We start from the raw sequence: 26,035 nt of genomic DNA on the forward strand, positions 1-26,035 counted from the left end.
CAAACAATGCTCCATGAGAGAGAAGTATGCAAATTATATCTATTGCAGGAGAAAAGAAAATATTTCGCTAGTACCGCCTAGTATAGGTAGCTACCCAATAAGTCAATGTGCACAATGTTACCAATATATTTCAATTGCAAAAAGAAATTAAAAGTTATGTGACACGTTAAATGTCATGAAGCATTGTCATGTATTTTTTTTGGTTCAGTGCACAACATTGCTCCCACCAGAGAGTAGCAATGACTGGTGCCATATTTTTATACAGTCATGGCCAAAAGTATTCACACCCCTGCAATTCTGTCAGATAATACTCAGTTTCTTCCTGAAAATGATTGCAAACACAAATTCTTTGGTATTATTATCTTCATTTAATTTGTCTTAAATAAAAAAAAACACAAAAGAGAATGAAGCAAAAAGCAAATCATTGATCATTTCTCACACAACTCCAAAAATGGGCCAGACAAAAGTATTTGCACCCTCAGCCTAATACTTGGTTGCACAACCTTTAGCCAAAATAACTGCGACCAACCGCTTCCGGTAACCATCAATGAGTTTCTTAGAATGCTCTGCTGGAATTTTAGACCATTCTTCTTTGGCAAACTGCTCCAGGTCCCTGATATTTGAAGGGTGCCTTCTCCAAACTGCCATTTTTAGATCTCTCCACAGGTGTTCTATGGGAGTCAGGTCTGGACTCATTGCTGGCCACCTTAGAAGTCTCCAGTGCTTTCTCTCAAACCATTTTTTAGTGCTTTTTGAAGTGTGTTTTGAGTCATTGTCCTGCTGGAAGACCCATGACCTCTGAGGGAGACCCAGCTTTCTCACACTGGGCCCTACATTATGCTGCAAAATTTGTTGGTAGTCTTCAGACTTCATAATGCCATGCACACGGTCAAGCAGTTCAGTGCTAGAGGCAGCAAAGCAACCCCAAAACATCAGGGAACCTCCGCCATGTTTGACTGTAGGGACCGTGTTCTTTTCTTTGAATGCCTCTTTTTTCCTTCTGTAAACTCTATGTTGATGCCTTTGCCCAAAAAGCTCTACTTTTGTCTCATCTGACCAGAGAACATTCTTCCAAAACGTTTTAGGCTTTTTCAGGTAAGTTTTGGCAAACTCCAGCCTGGCTTTTTTATGTCTCGGGGTAAGAAGTGGGGTCTTCCTGGGTCTCCTACCATACAGTCCCTTTTTATTCAGACGCTGACGGATAGTACGGGTTGACACTGTTGTACACTCGGACTGCAGGACAGCTTGAACTTGTTTGGATGTTAGTCGAGGTTCTTTATCCAACATCCGCACAATCTTGCCTTGAAATCTCTTGTCAATTTTTCTTTTCCGTCCACATCTAGGGAGGTTAGCCACAGTGCCATGGGCTTTAAACTTCTTGATGACACTGCGCACGGTAGACACAGGAACATTCAGGTCTTTGGAGACGGACTTGTAGCCTTGAGATTGCTCATGCTTCCTCACAGTTTGGTTTCTCAAGTCCTCAGACAGTTCTTTGGTCTTCTTTCTTTTCTCCATGCTCAATGTGGTACACACAAGGACACAGGACAGAGGTTGAGTCAACTTTAATCCAGGTCAACTGGCTGCAAGTGTGATTTAGTTATTGCCAACAGCTGTTAGGTGCCACAGGTAAGTTACAGGTGCTGTTAATTACATTAATTAGAGAAGCATCACATGATTTTTCGAACAGTGCCAATACTTTTGTCCACCCCCTTTTTTATGTTTGGTGTGGAATTATATCCAATTTGGCTTTAGGACAATTCTTTTTGTGTTTTTTCATTTAAGACAAATTAAATGAAGATAATAATACCAAAGAATTTGTGTTTGCAATCATTTTCAGGAAGAAACTGAGTATTATCAGACAGAATTGCAGGGGTGTCAATACTTTTGGCCATGACTGTACATATATATTTATCTGGCACACAGTATTCAAGCCATGGTTTTTCCTATTGAAAGTTGGGAAGCTTTAACTTCAGATAAGGTTATGCTGCTTTGTATTCTGCGGCGAGCTGCACTATAAGCGGATATCTCTGCACTACTGTCATTTGTTAGATATCTTTATAGATCAAAAATATGCACAATCCACAGTCTGAATCTGTATTTAATGAACTTCCTATAAAAATCCTTTGAGGCTATTTGAATCTGATATTTTCATAACGTGACCACATATAACCATGGCTACTATCAGCTGTCAGCGAGGCTTATTAAACTAAAGAATGCCGATTCAATACACACACACAGTTTAATTTATCACTGGACTGACAGATAAAGTACCAAAGCTGGAGTTGGAGAAAGAAACTGTATCAGGTTACTACAGATGGTACCTGGAGGAAATAGAAAAAGGATGGCTGCTATCTATAAAGTTGTCCTAACATAGAGCGCATGCGCAATAATCAGGACCACCAGTAGGACTGCCTTAAAGACCCCCCACTAATGTACGGCCGAATCAGGAGCTATGGCGAGGCGTGTGAATATTGAGCATCAATGCTTAGCTGATCTTCTCAACTAATGCAGAAAGGTCTGTAAAGCAAAAATAGCAGCTTAATTTTAGTTCTTGTTCCTACATACAGTTATATGAAAAAGTTTGGGCACCCCTATTAATCTTAAGCTTAATGTTTTATAAAAATTGTTTTTTTTTGCAACAGCTATTTCAGTTTCATATATCTAATAACTGTTGGACACAGTACTGTTTCTGCCTTGAAATGAGGTTTATTGTACTAACAGAAAATGTGCAATCTGCATTCAAACAAAATTTGACAGGTGCATAAGTATGGGCACCCTTATCATTTTCTTGTTTTAAATACTCCTACCTACTTTTTACTGACTTACTAAAGCACTTTTTTTGGTTTTGCATCCTCATTGAGCTTTGAACTTCATAGCCAGGTCTATGCAATCATGAGAAGAGCTACTTAAAGTGGCCCCTTGCAAGTTGGCTCCCCCAGTTAGGCAGCGGGAATCCGGCAGTCAATAAGGATGAAGTCGAAAGTCCCACCCCGTCAACAGAGCGGAGTGGAAAAGAATGAGCTGCTCTGTCGATGAGACATCAGCAGAGGAACCGAGTCTGTGACCGCTCTGCGCCTGGGAAAAACGGCGCTGTGCACAATGAGCAGGTAGGTATTAACTGCCTGCTTGTTAATGTTTAGGCACATTTTTTGTTTTTCACAAAGTCCCGGATATTTCGACAACATGTAATTGTGCTGTAAATAACAACAGGTTTGCCTCACATGTTACTCAGGCCAAAATCTCATTATCAATTTGAGTACAACATACGGTACAACTAATGTACAACAATCCACAGAGTTCAAAGAGGAGACAGGATTTTCTACGTTCTTACATACTCCCATTTATTTTAATGTTTTTTAACCCCTTCATGACCCAGTCTATTTTGGCCTTAATGACCTTGCGTTTTTTGCAATTCTGACCAGTGTCCCTTTATGAGGTAATAACTCCGGAACGCTTCAACGGATCCTAGCGATTCTGAGATTGTTTTTTCGTGACATATTGGGCTTCATGTTAGTGGTAAATTTAGGTCGATAATTTCTGAGTTTATTTGTGAAAAAAATGGAAATTTGGCGAAAATTTTGAAAATTTCGCAATTTTCACATTTTGAATTTTTATTCTGTTAAACCAGAGAGTTATGTGACACAAAATAGTTAATAAATAACATTTCCCACATGTCTACTTTACATCAGCACAATTTTGGAAACAAATTTTTTTTTTGCTAGGAAGTTATAAGGGTTAAAATTTGACCAGTGATTTCTCATTTTTACAACAAAATTTACAAAACCATTTTTTTTAGGGACCACCTCACATTTGAAGTCAGTTTGAGGGTTCTATATGGCTGAAAATACCCAAAAGTGACACCATTCTAAAAACTGCACCCCTCAAGGTGCTCAAAACCACATTCAAGAAGTTTATTAACCCTTCAGGTGTTTCACAGCAGCAGAAGCAACATGGAAGTAAAAAATGAACATTTAACTTTTTAGTCACAAAAATGATCTTTTAGCAACAATTTTTTTATTTTCCCAAGGGTAAAAGGAGAAACTGGACCATGGACGTTGTTGTCCAATTTGTCCTGAGTACGCTGATACCTCATATGTGGGGGTAAACCACTGTTTGGGCGCACGGCAGGGCTCGGAAGGGAAGGAGCGCCATTTGACTTTTTCAATGAAAAATTGGCTCCAATCTTTAGCGGACACCATGTCGCGTGTGGAGAGCCCCCGTGTGCCTAAACATTGGAGCTCCACCACAAGTGACCCCATTTTGGAAACTAGACCCCCAAAGGAACTTATCTAGAAGGATAGTGAGCACTTTAAACCCCCAGGTGCTTCACAAATTGTTCCGTAAAAATGAAAAAGTACTTTTTTTTCACAAAAAAATTATTTTAGCCTCAATTTTTTCATTTTCACATGGGCAACAGGATAAAATGGATCCTAAAATTTGTTGGACAATTTCTCCTGAGTACACCAATACCTCACATGTGGGGGTAAACCACTGTTTGGGCACATGGTAAGGCTCGGAAGGGAAGGAGCGCCATTTGACTTTTTGAATGAAAAATTATCTCCATCGTTAGCGGACACCATGTCGCGTTTGGAAAGCCCCTGTGTGCCTAAACATTGGAGCTCCTCCACAAGTGACCCCATTTTGGAAACTAGACCCCCCAAGGAACTTATCTAGAAGGATAGTGAGCACTTATAACCCCCAGGTGCTTCACAGAAGTTTATAACGCAGAGCCGTGAAAATAAAAAATAATTTTTCTTTCCTCAAAAATGATTTTTAGCCCAGAATTTTTTATTTTCCCAAGGGTAATAGGAGAAATTGGACCCCAAATGTTGTTGTCCAGTTTGTCCTGAGTACGATGATACCCCATATGTGGGGGTAAACCACTGTTTGGGCGCACGGCAGGGCTCGGAAGGGAAGGCACGCCATTTGGCTTTTTGAATGGAAAATTAGCTCCAATCATTAGCGGACACCATGTCGCGTTTGGAGAGCCCCTGTGTGCCTAAACATTGGAGCTCCCGCACAAGTGACCCCATTTTGGAAACTAGACCTCCCAAGGAACTAATCTAGATGTGTGGTGAGCACTTTGAACCCCCAAGTGCTTCACAGAAGTTTATAACGCAGAGCCATGAAAAAAAAATAATAATTTTTCTTTTCTCAAAAATGATTTTTTAGCCCACAATTTTTTATTTTCCCAAGGGTAACAGGAGAAATTGGACCCCAAAAGTTGTTGTCCAGTTTCTCCTGAGTATGCTGATACTCCATATGTGGGGGTAAACCACTGTTTTGGCACACGTCGGGGTTCGGAAGGGAAGTAGTGACGTTTTGAAATGCAGACTTTGATGGAATGCTCTGCGGGCGTCAGGTTGCGTTTGCAGAGCCCCTGATGTGCCTAAACAGTAGGAACTCCCCACAAGTGACTCCACTTTGGAAACTAGACCCCCAAGGGAACTTATCTAGATGTGTGGTGAGCACTTTGAACCCCCAAGTGCTTCACAGAAGTTTATAACGCAGAGCCGTGAAAATAATAAATGTGTTTCCTTTCCTCAAAAATATTTTTTAGCCCAGAATTTTTTATTTTCGCAAGAGTAACAGGAGAAATTGGACCCCAAAAGTTGTTGTCCAGTTTGTTGTGAGTACGCTGATACACCATATGTGGGGGTAGACCACTGTTTGGGCATATGCCGGGGCTCGGAAGGGAAGTAGTGGCATTTGAAATGCAGACTTTGATGGAATGGTCTGCGGGCGTCACATTGCATTTGCAGAGCCCCTGATGTGCCTAAACAGTAGAAACACCCCACAAGTGACCCCATTTTGGAAAATAGACCCCCCAAGGAACTTATCTAGATGTGTGATGAGCACTTTCAACCCCCAAGTGCTTCACATAAGTTTATAACGCAGAGCCGTGAAAATAAAAAATAATTGTTCTTTCCTCAAAAATTATGTTTTAGCAAGTAATTTTTTATTTTTGCAAGGGTAACAGGAGAAATTGGACCCCAACAGTTGTTGCCCAGTTTGTCCTGAGTACGCTGGTACCCCAAATGTGGGGGTAAACCACTGTTTGGGCGCACGTTGGGGCTTGGAAGGGAGGGAGCACCATTTGACTTTTTGAACGCAAGATTGGCTGGAATCAATGGTGGCGCCATGTTGCGTTTGGAGACCCCTGATGTGCCTAAACAGTGGAAACCCCTCAATTCTAACTTCAACACTAACCCCAACACACCCCTAATCCTAATCCCAACTGTAGCCATAACCCTAATCACAACCCTAACCCCAACACACCCCTAACCACAACCCTAACCGCAACACACCCATAACCCTAATTCCAACCCTAACCCTAATCCTAACCCTAATCCCAACCCTAACCCTAATCCCAACCCTAACCACAACTGTAACCCCAATACACCCCTAACCCTATCCGTATCCCTAACCACAAGCCTAATCTTAACCCTATTTCCAACCCTAGCCCTATTTCCAACCCTAACTCTAATTCCAACCCTAACCCTAAGGCTATGTGCCCACGTTGCGGATTCGTGTGAGATTTTTCCGCACGATTTTTGAAAAATCTGCAGGTAAAAGGCACTGCGTTTTACCTGCAGATTTACAGCAGATTTCCAGTGTTTTTTTGTGCGGATTTCACCTGCGGATTCCTATTGAGCAACAGGTGTAAAACGCTGCGGAATCCGCACAAAGAATTGACATGCTGCGGAAAATACAACGCAGCGTTTCTGCACGGAATTTTCCGCACCATGGGCACAGTGGATTTGGATTTCCATAGGTGTACATGGTACTGTAAACCTGATGGAAAACTGCTACGAATTCGCAGCGGCCAATCCGCTGCGGATCCGCGGCCAATCCGCTGCGGATCCGCTGCAGATCCGCGGCAATCCGCTGCGGATCCGCAGCCAAATCCGCACTGTGTGCACATGCCATAACCCTAACCCTACCCGTAACCCTAACCCTACCCCTAGTTCTAACCCTAACCCTAGTGGAAAACGAAAAAAAAATATATATATATATATTTTCTTTATTTTATTATTGTCCCTACCTATGGGGGTGATAAAGGGGGGGTTTATTTATTATTTTTTTTATTCTGATCGCTGTGATAGAACCTACCACAGCGATCAAAATGTACTTGTAAGGAATCTGCCGGCTGGCAGATTCGGCGGGCGCACTGAGCATGCGCCCGCCATTTTGGAAGATGGCGGCGCCCAGCGAGGAGACGTACGGACACCGGGAGGATCGGTAAGTATGAAGGGGTGGTGGGGGGGTGGATCGGAGCACAGGGGGGGGTAATCGGACCACAGGGGGGTGAATCCAAACAAGGAGGGAGCGGACAGGAGGACGGGGGAGCCGGCAGGCGGACGGAGGGGACCGGACCCCATAACGGAGGACTGGGGGGGCGATCGGTGGGTGGGGGGGGGGGGTCACTTCAGTATTTCCAGCCATGGCCGATGATATTGCAGCATCGGCCATGGCTGGATTGTAATATTTCACCAGTTTTTTAGGTGAAATATTACAAATCGCTCTGATTGGCAGTTTCACTTTCAACAGCCAATCAGAGCGATCGTAGCCACGGGGGGGTGAAGCCACCCCCCCTGGGCTGAAGTACCACTCCCCCTGTCTCTGCAGATCGGGTAAAATGGGAGTTAACCCCTTCACCCGATCTGCAGGGACGCGATCATTCCGTGACGCCACATAGGCGTCATGGGTCGGATTGGCACAGGTTTTCATGACGCCTACGTGGCGTCATGGGTCGGGAAGGGGTTAAAATACATACTTTTTTTAACTGGATTTGTTGTGTTGATTAACAGGCAATATTTGTCACCAGCCATCACTCGGATGCAGGGCCGGACTGGGACTAAAATTCAGCCCTGGCATTTGAAGTTACACAGGCCCACTTGTCACATGGTGACTGTATAATATCTTTGTACACTTGTAGGCAGGGCCGGTTTTAGGCAAAGTGGGGCCCAACACCTAGGCAAAGTTTAAAATGGGGCCCCAAATGCTAACATATTGCACATCACACAAAAGCATTTCGGCTGTATTTACATGCGCTGAGTTCAGGCCGCTAAATGAGTTTGATCAACAATACTGAAGTTGTTCAACACTTGTTTCCCGGCCTCTTTCCATCAGCTGAGGAATAATGATGGGACAGAAGGATCACTAATAGATCACTAACAGATCCCCATACAGTATCATGTTATCAGCAGCATATCTACAGTTTACGCTGGCGATGCGCTGCTGAGAACAATGATTTTTGTTCCAGCAAAAACAATCTGAATATGCAGCACTTTACTTGTTTAGTAAAATACACCCCATAATCCTCCATATATTATGTGCACCACAGTCCTCCATATAGTATAATACACTCCCTATAGTCCTCCATATATTAAAATACACTGCTCAGTCCTCCATATAGCATAATACACTCCTCATAGTCCTCCATATAGCATAACACACTCCTCATAGTGCTCCATATAGTATAATGCACCGCCATACTCATCCATGTAGCACAATTCACTTCCCATAGTATAATGCACCCCATAGTTCTTCATATAGTATAATGTATTCCCCATAATCCTCGATACAGTATAATGCATCCCACATACAGTATAATGCAGCCACCCCCCTACAGAATATAATGCAGCCACCCCAGAGTATAATGCAGCCACCCCATAGAATATAATACAGCCCACCTTCCCACAATATATAATGTAGCCCCCATAGAATATAATGCAGCCCCCCATAGTATAACACAGCCTCCCCATAGAATTTAATATACCCCCACAATAGTATATAACAGTCACATAGTATATAACACGGCCTCTCCCATACAATATAATATACCCCCATAGTATATAGCATGACCCGCATAGCAGATAACACAGCCCACGTAGCAGTATACAGCACAGCCCATGTAGCAGTATACAGCACAGCCCACATAGTAGTATACAACACTGCCCACATAGTAGTATACAACACTGCCCACATAGTGGTGTATAGCACAGCCCACACAGTAGTATACAGCAGAGCCCACACAGTAGTATATAGCACAGCCCACATAGTAGTATACAGCAGAGCCCACATAGTAGTGTATAGCACAGCCCACACAGTAGTATACAGCACAGCCCACATAGCAGTATACAACACAGCCCACACAGTAGCATACAGCAGAGCCCACAGTAGTATACAGCAGTGTCCACATAGTAGTATACAGAAGAGCCCACATAGTAGTGTATAGCACAGCCCACATAGTACAGCAGAGCCCACACAGTAGTATACAACAGAGCCCACACAGTAGTATATAGCACAGCCCACATAGTAGTGTACAGCACAGCCCACATAGAAGTGTATAGCACAGCCCACATACTAGTATATAGCAGAGCCCACATAGTAGTATACAGCACTGCCCACATAGTAGTATACAACAGAGCCCACATCTCTTCTCCCCCCTAGAATGGCCCCACAGTCCAATAAAAAAAAAAAAACACACTCCTCACCTCCCCTCGTGCCTGCGGTGCTCCCTGCTCCTGTCTCGGCGGCTGCCGCTGCACTGCCTGGGACACAGTGAGTGCGTGCGCACCCGCAATGTCAGAGGCAGAGCGGGGAATGATGGGAGAGGGAGCGTCAGCAGACGCTCTCTCCTCCATCGTTGCATTCAACTGTACCGGCCTCATAGACACCGGTATAGTTGAATTCGGCAGCGGCGGCGCTGGGGGGAGGAAGGGCGAGTTGGCGCGCAGCGGCCCACTACTGGCACCGGCCCTTCTGGCATTTGCCAGAACTGGCCGATGGCCAGTCCAGCCCTGCTCGGATGCTCCTGTTTAAAGTAAAACTTTTTTTCTGGATGGCGCAATATTGTTTTGAATTGATATCACAACAAATTCTAACAACTTTCTTTACTTGTATTAAGTAAAAAATGGCAGCAATAAATGCAACAATACTCATCCTCCAATCCATGTCCACGCTGCTTTCCGCTAGAACACTTTTTACATTGGCTGCAGACATGACAGCCCCGTATACCACTGCCAATCACAGACCTCAGCAGCATATGGCAAGATATGGCTAAAGCCAGTGATTGGATGCAGCGGCCATGTGAGGTATATGAGTTGTGACATCTGTACTCAATGTAAAAAGTTTAGAGAAGTGGAGCATCAGGGGTGTGATACTGACGAGAAGTGAAAGATTGAGTCTTTGTTTAGCTATATTATATGTACTGCTGTCAGTCTATAGTTTCTTCTTTATCTTGGACAATCCGTATAAAGGTGGACCCATCTGTACATGTGGCAATTTAATAGCGAGTATAAAAGAGACTTTAATACCTTTATGAATTACATATGTTCAGAGTTCTAAACCATAGCGGGTGTAAAGGTTGAAGCTGTATCCAGGCCCTGGAACAGGGGTCTCCAACACGCAGCCCCTGAGGCTGCTGCATGTGGCCTGCAGGCACTGTATATCCTTGATGATGCTGGCCCGGTCCATGGCCTGCCGACATCAGCTCTTTATTTCAGTTCACTGTACGTCCTTGGATGCACATTCAATTGAAATGTATTAAAGGCGCAGAGACGAGCTCTCTGCAGAGCAATACCAATGCCAGCCGCCCACCAATCAGAGGCCAGCAGCTGACATCGGCGTATGACATCACTGCCATGAGCCGACAAGCAGATGTCAGCTGCTGGCCTCTGATTGGTGGGCGGCTGGCATTGGTATTGCTCTGCAGAGAGCTCGTCTCTGCGCCTTTAATACTTTTCAATTGAATATGCATCCAAGGACGCACAGTGAACTGAAATAAAGCGCTGCCTTTGGCGGACAGGTGAGAAGAATTTTTTTTTCCTCTCTCGGCACAATATGGGACATATCTACAATATGGGGACATAACTACAATATTGGGGCCAGAATGGGGAAGAATTACAAGAGGAAGACAAGGTCACATTACCACAAGATGGCGACCAGGATGGGGCATTAGTACAAGAAGGGGACCAGGATGGGGCATTAGTACAAAAAAGTGCATGTTTGTTATTGCCACATCCATAACGACCCAAGCAATAAAAAGAATAAAATAAACACAGAAAAAATGTTCAAAAAGTTGTATAGAAAAAAAAAAAACTGCAAACCTAAAAAATTTCACTTTGACCTGCAAAGAATGCGGCCCCCCAAATTCAAATTTTTTCTATGTGTGGCCCATATACCCAGCCGAGTATGAGACCACTGCCCTAGAAGGTAGGGAGACACAAAGGTCCTTTTGGCTCATATGAGACCAGTGGTAAACAACAAACGACTAGTGATAGTTGGAGGACGTGTTTTAGATTTGGATTGGGGCCCCACCAGCTTTAAGTTAAGCTATTGCATATGGACTGTGACCAACTGTCTTCAATCTAAAATTAGACATACACATTATATCGCTTTCAACTAGGTCAAGTGTTTAAAGTTGGTGCAAATCTATTCGCACGACCGAGTCCATCAGCCACGTTGATAACCTTAAGCCAATGGTTAGGAGCCGTGAAAACCACTTTTTACCTGCCAGCATCCGCGTCTCTTCTTTTGATCAGTCGGCCTGGCCCTACTTCACATATGGCTCGTACCTCAATAACGATGACGTTGCACCAGTACAGCTAATCAAAAGAAGATCTTAGCCGTCAGCCAAGAGGGGTTTCTCAGGGCTCCTGTCTTGCGAACACATCACTTATATGACCAATGGCCTAGGTTGCGAGAATCATTTCAAACCAACTCTATCAAGTATACATGTAAAAGCAATTAACAAAAGGTACAAAGGCTCTGTGGCATCAAGTTATCTCCTGGAGAAACAAGGGATCAGACATGTAGGTGGCCTCTTACCATTGACACAAATCCCAAAGTTTACCCAACTTGTGTGAATGGCCAGCGATAGCGAGACCTAACAATTGAAGACTTGGTACACAGCCAATGTGGTTTAATAGCAATTTCTCTAGAGCCTGTGGTTTTATAGTGATAGACACTTCTGAAATATTGATAATCTTCTACATGGCGAAGACTATAACAAGTAAGAGTCTATGCCTTAGCTTAAAGTACACTCATATGGATCTTGCCGGCTCTGCTCAGTACTGTCTCAGTTAAAGGATGACCTCAGGATAAAATGAACTCAGACTAAACTAAATAAGGCCGTGAACATTGGGGAATGTAAGGCTAATGGCCATCCCATGAGTCCTACAGGGCTGAAGACCATTAAGCCTAGAAGTTTGATTGAGGAGAAGCTGATGAGTACACCACAGACAACTAGCTCAGCAGCAAACCACCGATGAGGGCTAGATACACAGCGGAGGCTGAGCAGGACAAAGAGTTAAATGTTCTCATATTAAATATGGATGATTCTAGACCTGCAGCGTTGCCTAACTTTGGAAATAATGTATGGACTTAAGAGGATGAGACGTTTGTATTCAGGTCAAGACCAGTGAATGGTTTCACCCCAGCAGATGACCTAGGTTGCAAGATGAAATTGTCTTTGTGGAGCTCATGAAGTGAGGGGTTGGATTTGGCTGCAAATCTGAAACAAGGGGAGGCTGGAGGTCACAGCTGCAGATTTTTAACAAGGTAGTGCAGAAGAACTCTGATTTCAAGAATAAATCATTACCTGGACAGCGAGACAAGACGCATTGTCAGACAGCAGAACCTGTTCACCTGAGGAGGAGAAAACACACAGCCGTGTTAACAGGAGCATATATGGAACTGGGGTGACTTTTTGATGATTTATGAAAATGGATATATTCCGCATGTCAGCAGTTTCATGTATCTGAGACGTTATTCACATCTGCGCTATTATGTTGTATTTCGGTTACATTATAGAGCTAGAAAAATAAATATAATGCTGGTGACAGAACCAGAATATTTCAGACACCAATTGTACCAAAGCAAGACCCTTAAGACCCAAAAGTAAAAACAAAATTGGCCTGTCCGGGCAAACGGACATTATAGAGTTCATATGTGAGTGTTTTTCTAGGGTTGTAATCTGTTCCTGTGTATCTGCACGGTAGTGCCCAATCCAACTACTGGGCAGCATGGCACCATTAATTGAACAGAGAGGTCAAGCAGCCCCAAAAACAGTCAGAGGTGTAGCTGGGCACGAGAAGCTTAGAATGGATGCAGCACTGCGGACCCTTCATTCTCACAGTCAGTGGGTGTCCCAAAGGCCGGACACAAACAATAAAAACGATGACATACTGAAGGGAAAAATGAAAAATAACAAAAGTCAAAATAATGTGGTTGCATAAGTGTAAACACTTTAATCACTGGGGATGTGGTGGAGTTCTGAATTAGCCAATCACATTTAAACTCATTTAAATAGTAGAAAGTGCTGATTCTAATTAACCATATATATAGTTTATCTGTTCTTGTAGAATGTTTCTGACATTTTAGTTGCATTTTACAACAAAAGCCATAGGTCGTAAACAGCTTACAACACAGCAAAAGGATCTCATTGTTAAAAATAAGTCAGAAGGGTACAAAAATGTTTTCCAAGTATTAAATATAGTATGGATCACTGTGAAGATGGCTTAAATTGGCACATTACCTAGAACTAGACGTCCCTTAAAAAATGATGAAAAGACAAAAAGAAAAACAATCCAGGAGATCTCCAAAAGGCCTACGGCAATATTAAAGGAGCTGCAGGAATGTCTGGTAAATACTAATTGTGCACTGCATATGACAATAATCGCCTGTGTTCTACTTATATTTGGCCTGTGGAGTAGGGTAGCAAGACAGAAGCCTTTCCTTACAAAGAAAAATATCCAAGTGCAGCTAGGTTTTGCCTAAGTTTACATCAAGTCTGTCAAAAGCATGTGGGGAAATGTTTCATAGTCTGATAAGACCAAGGTTGAACTTTATGGCCATAATTCCAGAAGATATGTTTGGCGAAAAGCCAACATCGCGCATCACCAGAAGAACACCATACCCACCGTGAAGCATGGTGGAGGCAGCATTATGCTTTGGGGATGTTTTTTCTGCATTTGGAACCTGGATTTTAGTCAATCAGGAGGGAATTATGAACAGTTTCAAATATCAAGGCACTGCTGATAAGACTCCTACTCAGAAAGGCTGAATGCTGTGATAATTTCAAAAGGGTATTTCCAGCAAAGCATTAGTTTAAGGGTGTGCATATTTATGTTACTACAATATTTTAGTTCTTCACTTATTTCAGTTTATTTACTTTTACCTTTTTAAATTATTATTATTATTATTACTACTATTACTACTTAGTTAATTATTACATTTATATATTGATTTTTTTAATATATTTACTTTTCAGGTTATATACTTTTTAGTTACTTTTTTTTCAGTAATTTTACCATTGAATTGTAGAGATTATGGGTAACATTAAAGGTAGAAAAAGTTCTGAACGGATTCTTCTTGGTATGATTATTTTAACATGACAAAAGCCTGGCATTTTAATAGGAGTATGAACAATTGGTATATCCATCGTGTGGCCATGTAATAACCCTTCTGCAACTACTGCAGAGAAATAGAGAGCCTCTGTTTACGTATAGGTTTCTGTGGTAACAGACTACAAACAAAGTCTGCGTAGTCTGATCCTCACTAATTATGACGCTTTTCTGGTGGCTCTACATTAATTTCCACTTGTGAAACCACTATAGCTATGGGGCTGTGTGCAGGGCTACGTGGGCAGAACATTCAGGCCTTACACATGTCATAATAACAGTGACACACACGGCAATGCCTGAACATCCGCACTGGGTCTCGCTCTACCCCGTCAGATGTAATTCTGTTTGGCTCGTCACAGGCTGCATCTTATGATATTACTGTGCTTCAGTTTATTAAAAAAAATGCGCAATGATTTAAAGGCAATGTACCAAAGACCTCCTTGCTGTATTTTTCATGTATTGTTTGACCTCCACATCTATTCCGTAGGATCATTTTAGCAGAATTAGGAATGTCGCCCCTCCCACGACAAGCCAGCGATTATGTAAATCAGGCTCTCTGCAGCACACAATAGCGGAGAACGTGTTCCTGCTGATCGTCACTTAGGTGCAGAGGAGGCAGGAGAAGGAGAGGATGAAAAACAGATTATCCTGATAATATAGAGACATACGGGTGGTAAACAGACAACCTTATACAGGCTAGGCCAGTGTATACTGTACTGGGTATATACAGCATCCCGGCAGCTGACATCGCACACAAGAGATGAAGCTGCACAGACAAAAGAGGGATGACGGGATTCCTGCAATAAAAAATCCATGCCTAAAAGACCATAGGCTGCCATGTATTAGTCTTCATTACTTTGCAGCCTTTTGACAATGGTAGCGGGCTGCAGTTCACCAAATGTGGGCAATAATGTAATCTGATGATATATGAAGAGCTGCTGAGGGGAAGCAAGGACCACTCCAGCCTGTGTATTTTAACAGCTCCTTCTTTATCAGCCCCCCCACCCCTTTTCCATTAACCATGACACTTCCAATATATGCTGGCTCAGCTTTTTTTTTTTTTTTTTCTGCAGTAACCATGCCAACTCTACCTGCCTCAGTATTATATTATATAGCCGTCGGCAGCCACGTTATCGACTCAACAACAGACTGTTACCTTTTTTTTTTTTTTTTCAGAGACATTTTGCAAAGGCGGCGCTCAGATATATCCCCGTATACTGATAATTAACTGGAAAGCACAGAGCTCGGCACACCAGGACTCACATCAGCGCCATATTGTGTTTGCTATTAGCGCTTCTCGCAACAGCCGGCAGTATAATAATGTGAGAGTGGGTAATAGTCTAATTTAGTGCAAAAAAAAAAAACCCTTTTAATTCAGCTTCAGTTTAGAAACACATGTAGTGATACAGTTTCGAAAAATTTCCTCTTTACGGGGTGTAAGTAAATGCATTATATATATATATATATATATATATATATATATATATATATATATATATATATATATATATATATATATATATATATATATATATATTACATATCTACATTCCTTTAATTCTGTCATAACCCTTTTTTAATGTAGGACATAATAGTACCAGTTACGCCAGGTCCCCTTGTATGAAGTGGGCTCAGGAGATAAGCCCATAACATATCGGCTAAACACTGGCTGTATTATACAGCTGGCATTTATCTGTCAGCAGCAACAAGAGCTGGCTCTGATCTCTGCTGATTGACCATGGCATTTTAATGATTAAAGGGGATATTAGGGACTAGAAATATGCCTAAACACTAACAGGCAGGTGGTTGCTACCTACCTGTCTGTTGTGGCCAGCGCCGTTCATAGCCGGCACAGACCGCTCCTGTCGTACGGTAAATTCAGCTGCTTCGGCTGAAGTCATGTCGACAGAGCAGCTGCTTCTTCTCTGCTCTGCTCTGTTGAGAAGACGGGACTTTGCCATCATTCTGATTGACAGCCGCATTCCCCATGCCTAACTGCAGGAGCCATCTGTCAATCAGAATGTCGTAAGCCACTACCTGTCAACAGAGCAGAGCAGAGAAGCAGCCGCTGTCGACATGACATGAACAGAGGCAGCTGAATCCCTGTCTGGACCGCTCTGTGCCGGTGATGAACGGCGCGGGCACAACAGGCAGGCAGGTAGGTAGTAACTACCTGCCTATTAATGCTTAGGCATATTTTTTAGTTTCTCACAAAGTCCCGGATATACCGTTTAACCCCTATCTGAGGTGTTTAAATGTTGTGACTGTAAGTGGACACGCGCACCAGCCCGCCCATCAGCCCTGCACGACCACGGGTTGCCGATGGGTTGTCATGGCAGATGTGGACCGCCATTTTAGCCCCCCCCCCGCCGTGAAGCAGTAGTATAGTAGTATTGCTGAACATTAAAAGAAGAGATCAAATGTTAGCAGGGTCAAGTCCTCTAAGAGGATTAAAAATTAAAAAAAATATATATTTTTAAAAATATAAGAATATGACTCAACCCCAGCCTTTCCCAGTTGAAAAAAAAAAATTTGTATTGCCATATAAGTCCAATCTGACAAAATATAAAATGTATTAATCCCTACAGTACATGCCGTAAAGAGGAAAAAAAAAATTAAAAACGACAATTGCGGTTCTTCGGTCACAATACCCCCCTACAATAAAAAGCGATCGAAGCGTTGTAGGCAGTGTGCCAAAATGGGATCAATAAAACATCAGCTCACCACGCAAAAAAGAAGCCTTCCCTAACACAGCTGCATCAACGGAAAGTAGGCGACACAAAGCAATTTTTATTTACTGTATTTTCTGGTGTATAAGACGACTGGGCGTATAAGACGACCCCCAACTTTTCCATATGGAATTTGGGATATGCCCGCTGTATAAGACTGGGGTCATCTTATACTCCCAGTCATCTTATACGGCGTGTGGTTCCCAGGGTCTGAAGGAGAGGAGACTCTCCTTCAGGCCCTGGGATCCATATTCATGTTAAAAATAAAGAATAAAAATAAAAAATATGGATATACTCACCCCTCCGAGAAGCCTGGCTGTCACCACTGCAAGCGTCTGCCTCCGTTCCTAAGAATTGCAGAGCGTGAAGGACCCTCGATGACGTCACGGTCAGGTGACTGGCCTGTGATTGGTCCGTGACCGCTCATGTGACCAGTCACCTGCCCGTGACGTCATCGAAGGTCCTTCACGCTCTGCAATTCTTAGGAAAGGAGGCAGACGCTTGCAGTGGTGACAGCCAGGCTTCTCGGAAGGGTGAGTATATACATATTTTTTATTTTTATTCTTTATTTTTTACATGAATATGGATCCCAGGGCCTGAAGGAGAGTCTCCTCTCCTTCAGACCCTGGGAACATCCAGGATCGCTCCCTGCACATGCCGTACCCGGCGTATAAGACGACCCCCGACTTTTGGGACAATTTTTAGGGGTTAAAAAGTCTTCTTATACGCCGGAAAATACGGTAGTTTGGTTTCCCTAAAAATTTTTCAAATTTTTGTAATCAATAATAAAAATACAAACCTGAAAAAAATAATGGTAGAATTGTGTTTTGTATTTTTCACCATTTCATTGCACTTAGAATTTTGTTTTCTCCTTTTTCGGTACATTATGTTTTAAAGCAAATGGTGTCATTCAAAACTAAAACTCAGTATGCAAAAAAAAAAAAAAACACTATCTCCCCTTTACAATACTGGACACTGCAGCAGAACCCGACAGACCCCACAGTGAGCCCAAGGGGTCCATAGCGTGATACTGGCAGCCGTCATCCAATGGATCTGAAAGCGTTGAGGTTTCCAATAGATAAGGAGATCACAATATGAGTATATTTATATATGAAATATATTCACAACTTAGGAGAATTTTTCCTAATATAAACATCACAAAATAACAGTAGATACAATTTGTTTTTACTCCATCCAGTGTTAAAAAATATTTGGGGCTAGTTCTTCGTTATGTGTAGTTCTTGGAAAGCTGGGTGAGAACGATAAATACAACCGCCCAAATGGATGCGATATGGGAATACTATATACCATAAGTTAGCAACTTCCCAATCAGGAGTCTGGATATGCTACTGGGAGCTATACTGGATAAAAGCCAAGACACAAGAGGTTAACCAAAAAAAGATCAAAACTACAGTAGCTTCGATAAACCAAAGAAAAGATTAGAGAAGGCCCATGATTTATATAGGACAGAAGGCTCAGGAGACTTGGATCTCTCCTCCAAACCCCACTCCTGGCTTACTTGATTGTCACCTAGGGCTGGGGACCCTCTGCAATGGTCTACTACGGTGTTGTACATGTCCAGTAATAACCCCATTGCTGGATTTTACAGTAACACAAATTAAAAAACACTCACTTTTTAATGGCTGGTAGATGGTAGCATTTTCTGGCCATGGTTCTACAGCTGTAAAAGAAACAGAAGAAAAGGTAAACTTGACACAAACTTTAGAGAGTGAGCCTATTAAAATGATCCTAAAGGGCGGTATCATTTCACAAGATCTTGATGATCTAACTTCATGATAGGTCATTAACATCTGATCTGTTGGGATCCAACACCCATCATCCCACCAATCAGCTGTTATAAGCTCTGTATCGGAGCTGCTCTCTTGAATAGGAGCCGCTCTGCAGCACCCAGCAGTGACTGCTACACACTGAACGTAGCTGTGCAGCTCTGATCAAAAGGTTTACATGCAGCCAGCACCGGAGCTCGCAGCTGCTGATCCATGGGATGCCAGGTGATATTAATGGAATTGGTCATCAATATTTGTAAACCGGACGGCCCTATAGTTAGGATCATAACTATTTACCCTCCAGGTTGAAAATATGGCTATTTACAGTGGACATTTGTCGATGTAGAGACTCCTTCCTATCGGTGCAGACATCTTTCTTTGTAAGGCCCGATAACGACCAGCGTCTTCATTAGAACAATAATGGGCTCCAGGGCAAACCCTCCAGTCTACGGTCAGCCTAAGTAAGGAGCTAAACAGGATGACAACCAGCACCCAGGTGCCCACACACCTTAGGAAACCGTCAGCTCACCCACTCAGAGGATTGGGCATGATGAAATCAACAATCCTGCGTTCACACATGGGGTGAGGGGTGCCTCATAAATAGTGGTCCAGCTGAGGAAACCACTAGTGCACAAAGACCAGAATCATAATGTAGTATGGTGATGGGTAACATCCAGCAGTACATAGAGTGCCTATAGCTCCATATTAAAGGAGATGTGATAAATTGCAGGTTAATGGGGGTCCAACTACTAGGACTCTTACTGATCCTGAGAACGAGGCTCTGAAATGCCCCATCGGAATGGAGCGGTGGTCACATAAGGACACCATGTGCACCCTCCATGCATGCAATCAAGGATTAACTAAAGCATGATGGTAGTTATTTGTACTTTCTTTATATAGGAGCTTTAAAGACACAGACATTACTAAAGTAATATCCATCACCATCATCAGAAACAAAGGCTATCCACATTCTGTTGAAAGGGAATCTGTCAGTATGATCAAGTTTCCAAAACCGCAGGTCATTGAATTGTTAATCCATTGACACCTTTATATCTTCTATCTGTTGCTGCATTCCGGAGAAACGGATTAATTTGAATGTAAATGAGGTATTAAGTGCCCTGGGCGTGACAGCGCACTTCCCAAGCCTCTGTCCTCTGAGGTTGTTTCCCTGCCCAGTACCAGACTCTTTTCTGTAGCTTGATTGATAACTCATTGTCTGTGTGACATCAAATTCCAGACAAAATAATCAGACAGTGAGCCATCTAACAAACTAAAAAGGTTACTGCCGGGTAAGGAAACAACCTCGGTGAAGCACAGGCTGGGGAAGTGCTCCGACAAGCACCAAAACACAGTGCCTCACCTTCATATGAATTAAAAAGCTCTTCGTTCTCAGGAACGAAGCAACAGATAAAAGATATAAAGGTGTCGATGGATTTAGATTTCTAAAACCTCCATACCCGTATATGCGATTTGGTGGGGTTAATCTTACCAAAACATTCCCTTTAAGTAACAATTATGTCAGTATCGGTGGATTGACAAGTCAGATTTTTCAGTGATGATCGCTCTGCACATCGCTTTCCAGAAGTGCAAGTTTATCCTATCAGTGGATAGCAAGGGGTTTCACTGTTCAATTAAAATACAGACCCCCACAGAATAAAAATACCTAGAAATCCCTTACATTTTATCTCGACTGGCACGGCGAGGGTTACGAGAGGCCCGGGAAACATGCAGCATCACTCTTCTGAATTGTGAGCGCAGAGGTGAACAACATTTGCAGAACAGTAGGCATGGAAATTACACATTGCTACCGCTCTGTCATATTTCCAATCCATCAACTTGATTAATGTTATAATAACTCCATATAAACTTATCATTCACGCTGTAATGAAGTCAAACCCTGCTTTCTTCTTGGACTACTAAGCTCCTCAAGGCATCTGCACAGGTAAATACAATGGTGGCCGTAGTCTCAGCACCCTGTGCATTCAATTAACAGATATTAGGGACTTTAACGAGATCCCATGCTATCAGCATTAATACGAGTTAATTTGGGAACCAGTCAGCATGTTTGTTCTATATGGAAGTAGTAGTGTCGGTATTAAGGCACTTGTACCACCAAAAATTATACTTTTTTATAGAGATCTTATGTGGCAGTTGTGAGAAATCTAGAGTAGAAGCCATATGCAAATCAGACTGGAAGTGCACTGGAGGCGTGTCACTGCACCTGGACATATCCTTGCAAGTGCACTGAAACACCCCCCAGTGCACCCTCAGCATGATTTGCATATGCATTGTATGCTAGATTTCATATCTATACAAAAAAAATGTATTGGGGACAAGGGCCTCTACAGCTATACAAACATGTTGGAAGGTTCCATATAAGGGTTTGGCCAGTTCTGGACAACCCATTTATATAAGGGAGAAAGTCCAATAGCACGATCCAAGCACCAAAGTGATTCTCACAAGGATAATTTGCAATGACGTGATTTGTGACAAATGCCCCCAATGATAGATAGCTCATCTGTTAGGTCAATCAAAACCGGTGACCCCACGGAACCGAAGCTGCAGTTTCCATATTGGGATCCCTTCTAGTATCTCAAATATAGAGATAGGGGGAGAGACCAAGCGCAATAGGGTCTTATCTGGTGGAGCTACTGGTCTAGGCGAGAGGTAAAGGAACTGCTCACCTTTGGGGATTATTTAACCCACAACTGAGGAAACAAGCTGCGACAGGTGCTGCAGTATTCTCAGGTCGGGAAATCTCGCCATGTAGACCAATTGGTGGAGGATAGGAGTAGTAGTCTGTGCTGCGGTGCTAGATTAAAGAAATCTGGAAGCCGTGGTGAGGGATCAGATCATGCAGTTTCTTCTCAACAAGTTTCGAAGTTGAACCGACTTCTTCATCAGGAGATTCACGATATTCACAACCACAGTTGGTTCAACTTCGAAACGCGTTGAGAATTAACTGCATTATCTAATCTCTCATCACGGCTTCCGGATTTCTTGGATCTAGCTCAGCAGCGCAGACTACTACTCCCATCCTCCACTAATATCTCACATATAGTAGAAATGGAATGATGATGAAAAGACTAGACAAGCCAGTTAAATGTATGCCACAATACGGTGTGAGAACTACAGATGGCTCCTGGGCTTTGATGTAAATCTGTCCATTTAGGGCATATGGTGTATATAAGTGGCTGACAGGCAGCGCTCAGATTTCTCAGTCATGAGTGAATTGATTCGCAGGACCCTGGTCCATTGGCCACATCAGTAGTCCGTGGCCACCAGACGAGAGCCCTGTGAACCTCCACCTACCTGACAGCGTTCCAGCTCGTTTTTTTGATTCGATCATCTCCATTAGGGCATGTGCATAGTCTATTTGCTGAGTTTTTTGGAGCACAAATTTACTTTTTTTTTTATGAGGATTTTGGACAGTTTCTGCCCCACAAACTCTTTAAAAAAAAAAAAAGTGTGAACACGCCCTTACTCGGGTTTTTATTTTAAAGCTAATATGAGCATAGAGAAAGCGCAAAAAAGCGATTAGAGAGTTGGGCTATACATAAGGCCCCCATACATATTCGACTACCGTCTGCCAAACCAGCCGATATCTCCAGGTATGGCCAAAAGTCAAATTGGCATAGGGATCTTCCGACTCTCCTTAAAAAGATGATGTCGAGGGAGAGAAGGATCTGGCGTGTCCGATTTTGGACGGACAATCCTCTTGTCATGGATGAGATAAGTCACCAATAGAGGAGTTCGGCAGCGGATCTCTCATAGATAACACAGGGCCTCTCGGCAGAGATGAGCACTCCGGTGTATTGAGCGGTCGGGAGAGATGGCTGCCGACCAAAGGATCAACCGAGCCACTCTTCGGCCAACAACTATGTACTGTGTAAGGGGCAACTTAAGGTCAATGAAAGTCAAGCTTGACAAGTTCCATGGGACCAGCAATCTAATGGTCATAGAGGTGCCAGATTCCGACCTGATCGTAAATGTTAGGAGACTGATGAATCGGGATGGTAAATTTCAAAGTCCCTGAACCTATATTCACAAGGGAAATTAATCAGACACACAGATGGGTATTTGGCAGCGTGTTTGTAATCCCCGTTGGCTGTGACGAACAAAAGTCAAGCATGTATATGTATATGTATATGTATATATATATATATATATATATATATATATATATATATATATATATATATATATATATATATATATATATATATATATATATATATATAGTGGGCAGATGGCTAGCCAAATTTATGTCTGATAACTGCGAACTATATGATCAACAGTACCGCCTTCTGTAAATTATAAGCGACACGGCTGTAAATGGGGCTACCAGCGGCACAAACGTTGGCGATATTTAGCATTTTTAGATTGCGCACTCGTGTGAAGATCAAAGATAAGTGCTTTTCCATCTATCATGAAGATCACTCAGAAACATGTATATCCTAACAATAACTGGCTTGTGTAAAGGGGTCTTTGGATGTGGATATCATGCATATAAGTTGTATTCGTGCACAACAACTGCCTGTTTCCGCAGTCTAATAAACTGCCACTAAACAATTATAAAATTTATTTTCCGCTAGTAATAATCTATAAGGGAAATATATGGTGATTATATATCCTCTAAACATCAGTTCCACCCACATTTGTAAAAGGGCAGATCGATTTTAGAGGGGATACCAACAATCAATAGACTAAAACGTCACAATACTAGGGGTCAACACATGCAGATAGACAGGGCTAATTGTCCATTGGCGCGGTGAATAGATGAACTCGGCTTGTCTTAGCTAAAGATGTTCTGTGGTCAGGAATTATTTGAAGATCTGTCAAGGTTTTTTCAACACTCGACAGAAATACAAAGCGGCTTCGTGAGGAAGTTAAAACCCCCTAAGGATAATATTTGTTTTTCCAAGACGAAGACAATTTATCATATTGATGGTAATATACATGTTCCTTGATATTTAACGGATACAAAATTCATTACGCACTTCACCCGACTAAGTAGAAGACATTTTCTAATAACTTACAGCCTCTACCGCATTTTGGGGGTTTTATTAAATTGATTTACAAGACCAAGAAAATTAGTCTTAAGCAATTTTAATAGAAGTTTCAAAGTAAGAATGTTTGTTGAGATATATTGATGATTAAATGTTCAGTTGCCAACCGGGAGGAAACGGAGAACACAGACAATTTTATAGCAGAATCTATTACATCTTAATGCTTTCCTAATTAATCAGAAGAAGGATTGGATAGCTTATAAAATAAACATTTAAAAGGAAATCAAGATGTAATACCTAACTGACCGGACATTCAGCGTCTCCCACTCAAACACCACCTCCTCACCTCGCCCCCTATCTGTCGGAGTCCCGCAAGGCTCATTTCTAGGTCCGCTGCTCTTCTCCATTTACACCTTTGGCCTGGGACAGCTCATAGAATCTCACGGTTCTCAGTATCATCTCTACGCTGACGACACACAGATCCACCTGTCTGGGCCAGATATCACCACCCTACTAACTAGAATCCCTCAATGTCTATCTGCTATTTCATCCTTCTTCTCCACTAGATTTCTAAAACTTAACACGGACAAAACAGAATTCATCATCTTTCCCCCTTCTCACGTGACCCCCCCCCCAATGAACCCCATTACAGTAAACGGCTGCCCACTCTCCACAGTCCCACAAGCTCGCTGCCTCGGGGTAATCCTTGACACTGATCTCTCCTTCAAACCGCATATCCAAGCTCTTTCCACTTCCTGCCGCCTTCAACTCAAAAATATTTCACGGATCCGTACATTCCTCAACCAAGAATCTGCAAAAGCCCTAGTCCATGCCCTCATCATCTCCCGCCTCGACTACTGTAACTTCCTGCTCTGTGGCCTCCCCTCTAACACTCTTGCACCTCTCCAATCTATTCTAAACTCTGCTAATCCACCTGTCCCCCCCGGCCTCTCCCCTCTGTCAATCCCTTCACTGGCTCCCCATTACCCAGAGACTCCAGTACAAAAGCCTAACCATGATATACAAGGCCATCCACAACCTGTCTCCTCCATACATCTGTGACCTCGTCTCCCGGTACTTACCTACACGCAACCTCCGATCCTCACAAGATCTCCTTCTCTACTCCCCTCTTATCTCTTCTTCCCACAATCGCATACAAGATATCTCTCGCACATCACCCCCACATCACCCCCACTCGAACTCTCTACCGCAACATATCAGACTCTCACCTACCATCGAAACCTTCAAAAAGAACCTACAACCTGCAGTAACCACCGATCGACCAAACCATTGCACGACCAGCTCTATCCTCACCTACTGTATCCTCACCCATCCCTTGTAGATTGTGAGCCCTCGCAGGCAGGGTCCTCTCTCCTCCTGTACCAGTTGTGACTTGTATTGTTCAAGATTATTGCACTTGTTTTTATTATGTATACCCCTCCTCACATGTAAAGCGCCATGGAATAAATGGCGCAATAATAATAATAATAATAATAATAATAATAATGTAAAAGTGATTACTAAGCATGTGTTATATGGCATTATCATTACAGAACAGGTGCACACAACGTTTCTTAGCATAAGGGTCCTACTGTTATAAGGCTGTCCATTTAGGACAACCTCCTTTCATAAGCCCAATTTCATAGAGTGTGGTCCCCAACACCAGCCAATTAGTTCTAGACAAGCAGAAACAGAAGAGAGCTTGCAGACTCTGGGTAGAGGTAGAAAATGTCTTAGATACCCCCAAGGTCTAGCAAACTCTCAAAAAAAAAAAAAAAAACAGAGAAAGCAGCAATTCTGATCGGGAGCTTGTGCACAACATCAGGATACCCCATTAATAGATGGATCCCCAGCAACCAACAAAATATTATTCATAGAGGAAAGGAGGGCTAGGATATTCATTTTCAGCACATTGCAGTTAAACTTCTCCATAATGATCATCATAAAACAATAAGTATTTATAACTAGAGATGAGCGAACCCGTATTTAATGAGAAGAGAGAGATAGAAGAGAAGGCCCGAAGAAGAGACGGCCCGAAGAAGAGACGGCCCGAAGAAGAGACGGCCCGAAGAAGAGACGGCCTGAAGAAGAGACGG

At 42.7% G+C, this 26,035-nt stretch overlaps 1 protein-coding gene across 1 annotated transcript in view; it reads right to left on the reverse strand.

Moving 5' to 3' along the window:
• The window catches only part of MTX2 (metaxin 2), a 98,157-nt gene that overhangs the window by 56,690 nt on the left and 15,432 nt on the right, over positions 1-26,035 (reverse strand). Inside the window, exons 2-3 of the mRNA XM_077272644.1 lie at positions 18,777-18,824; positions 12,611-12,657 (exon numbers count right to left, since the gene is read on the reverse strand). Coding sequence (XP_077128759.1) covers positions 12,611-12,657; positions 18,777-18,824 — 95 coding nt within the window. The remainder of the gene's footprint in view (positions 1-12,610; positions 12,658-18,776; positions 18,825-26,035) is intronic.

This window comes from Ranitomeya variabilis, chromosome 7 (genome assembly GCF_051348905.1).
Source record: "Ranitomeya variabilis isolate aRanVar5 chromosome 7, aRanVar5.hap1, whole genome shotgun sequence".
Taxonomy (NCBI): domain Eukaryota; kingdom Metazoa; phylum Chordata; class Amphibia; order Anura; family Dendrobatidae; genus Ranitomeya; species Ranitomeya variabilis.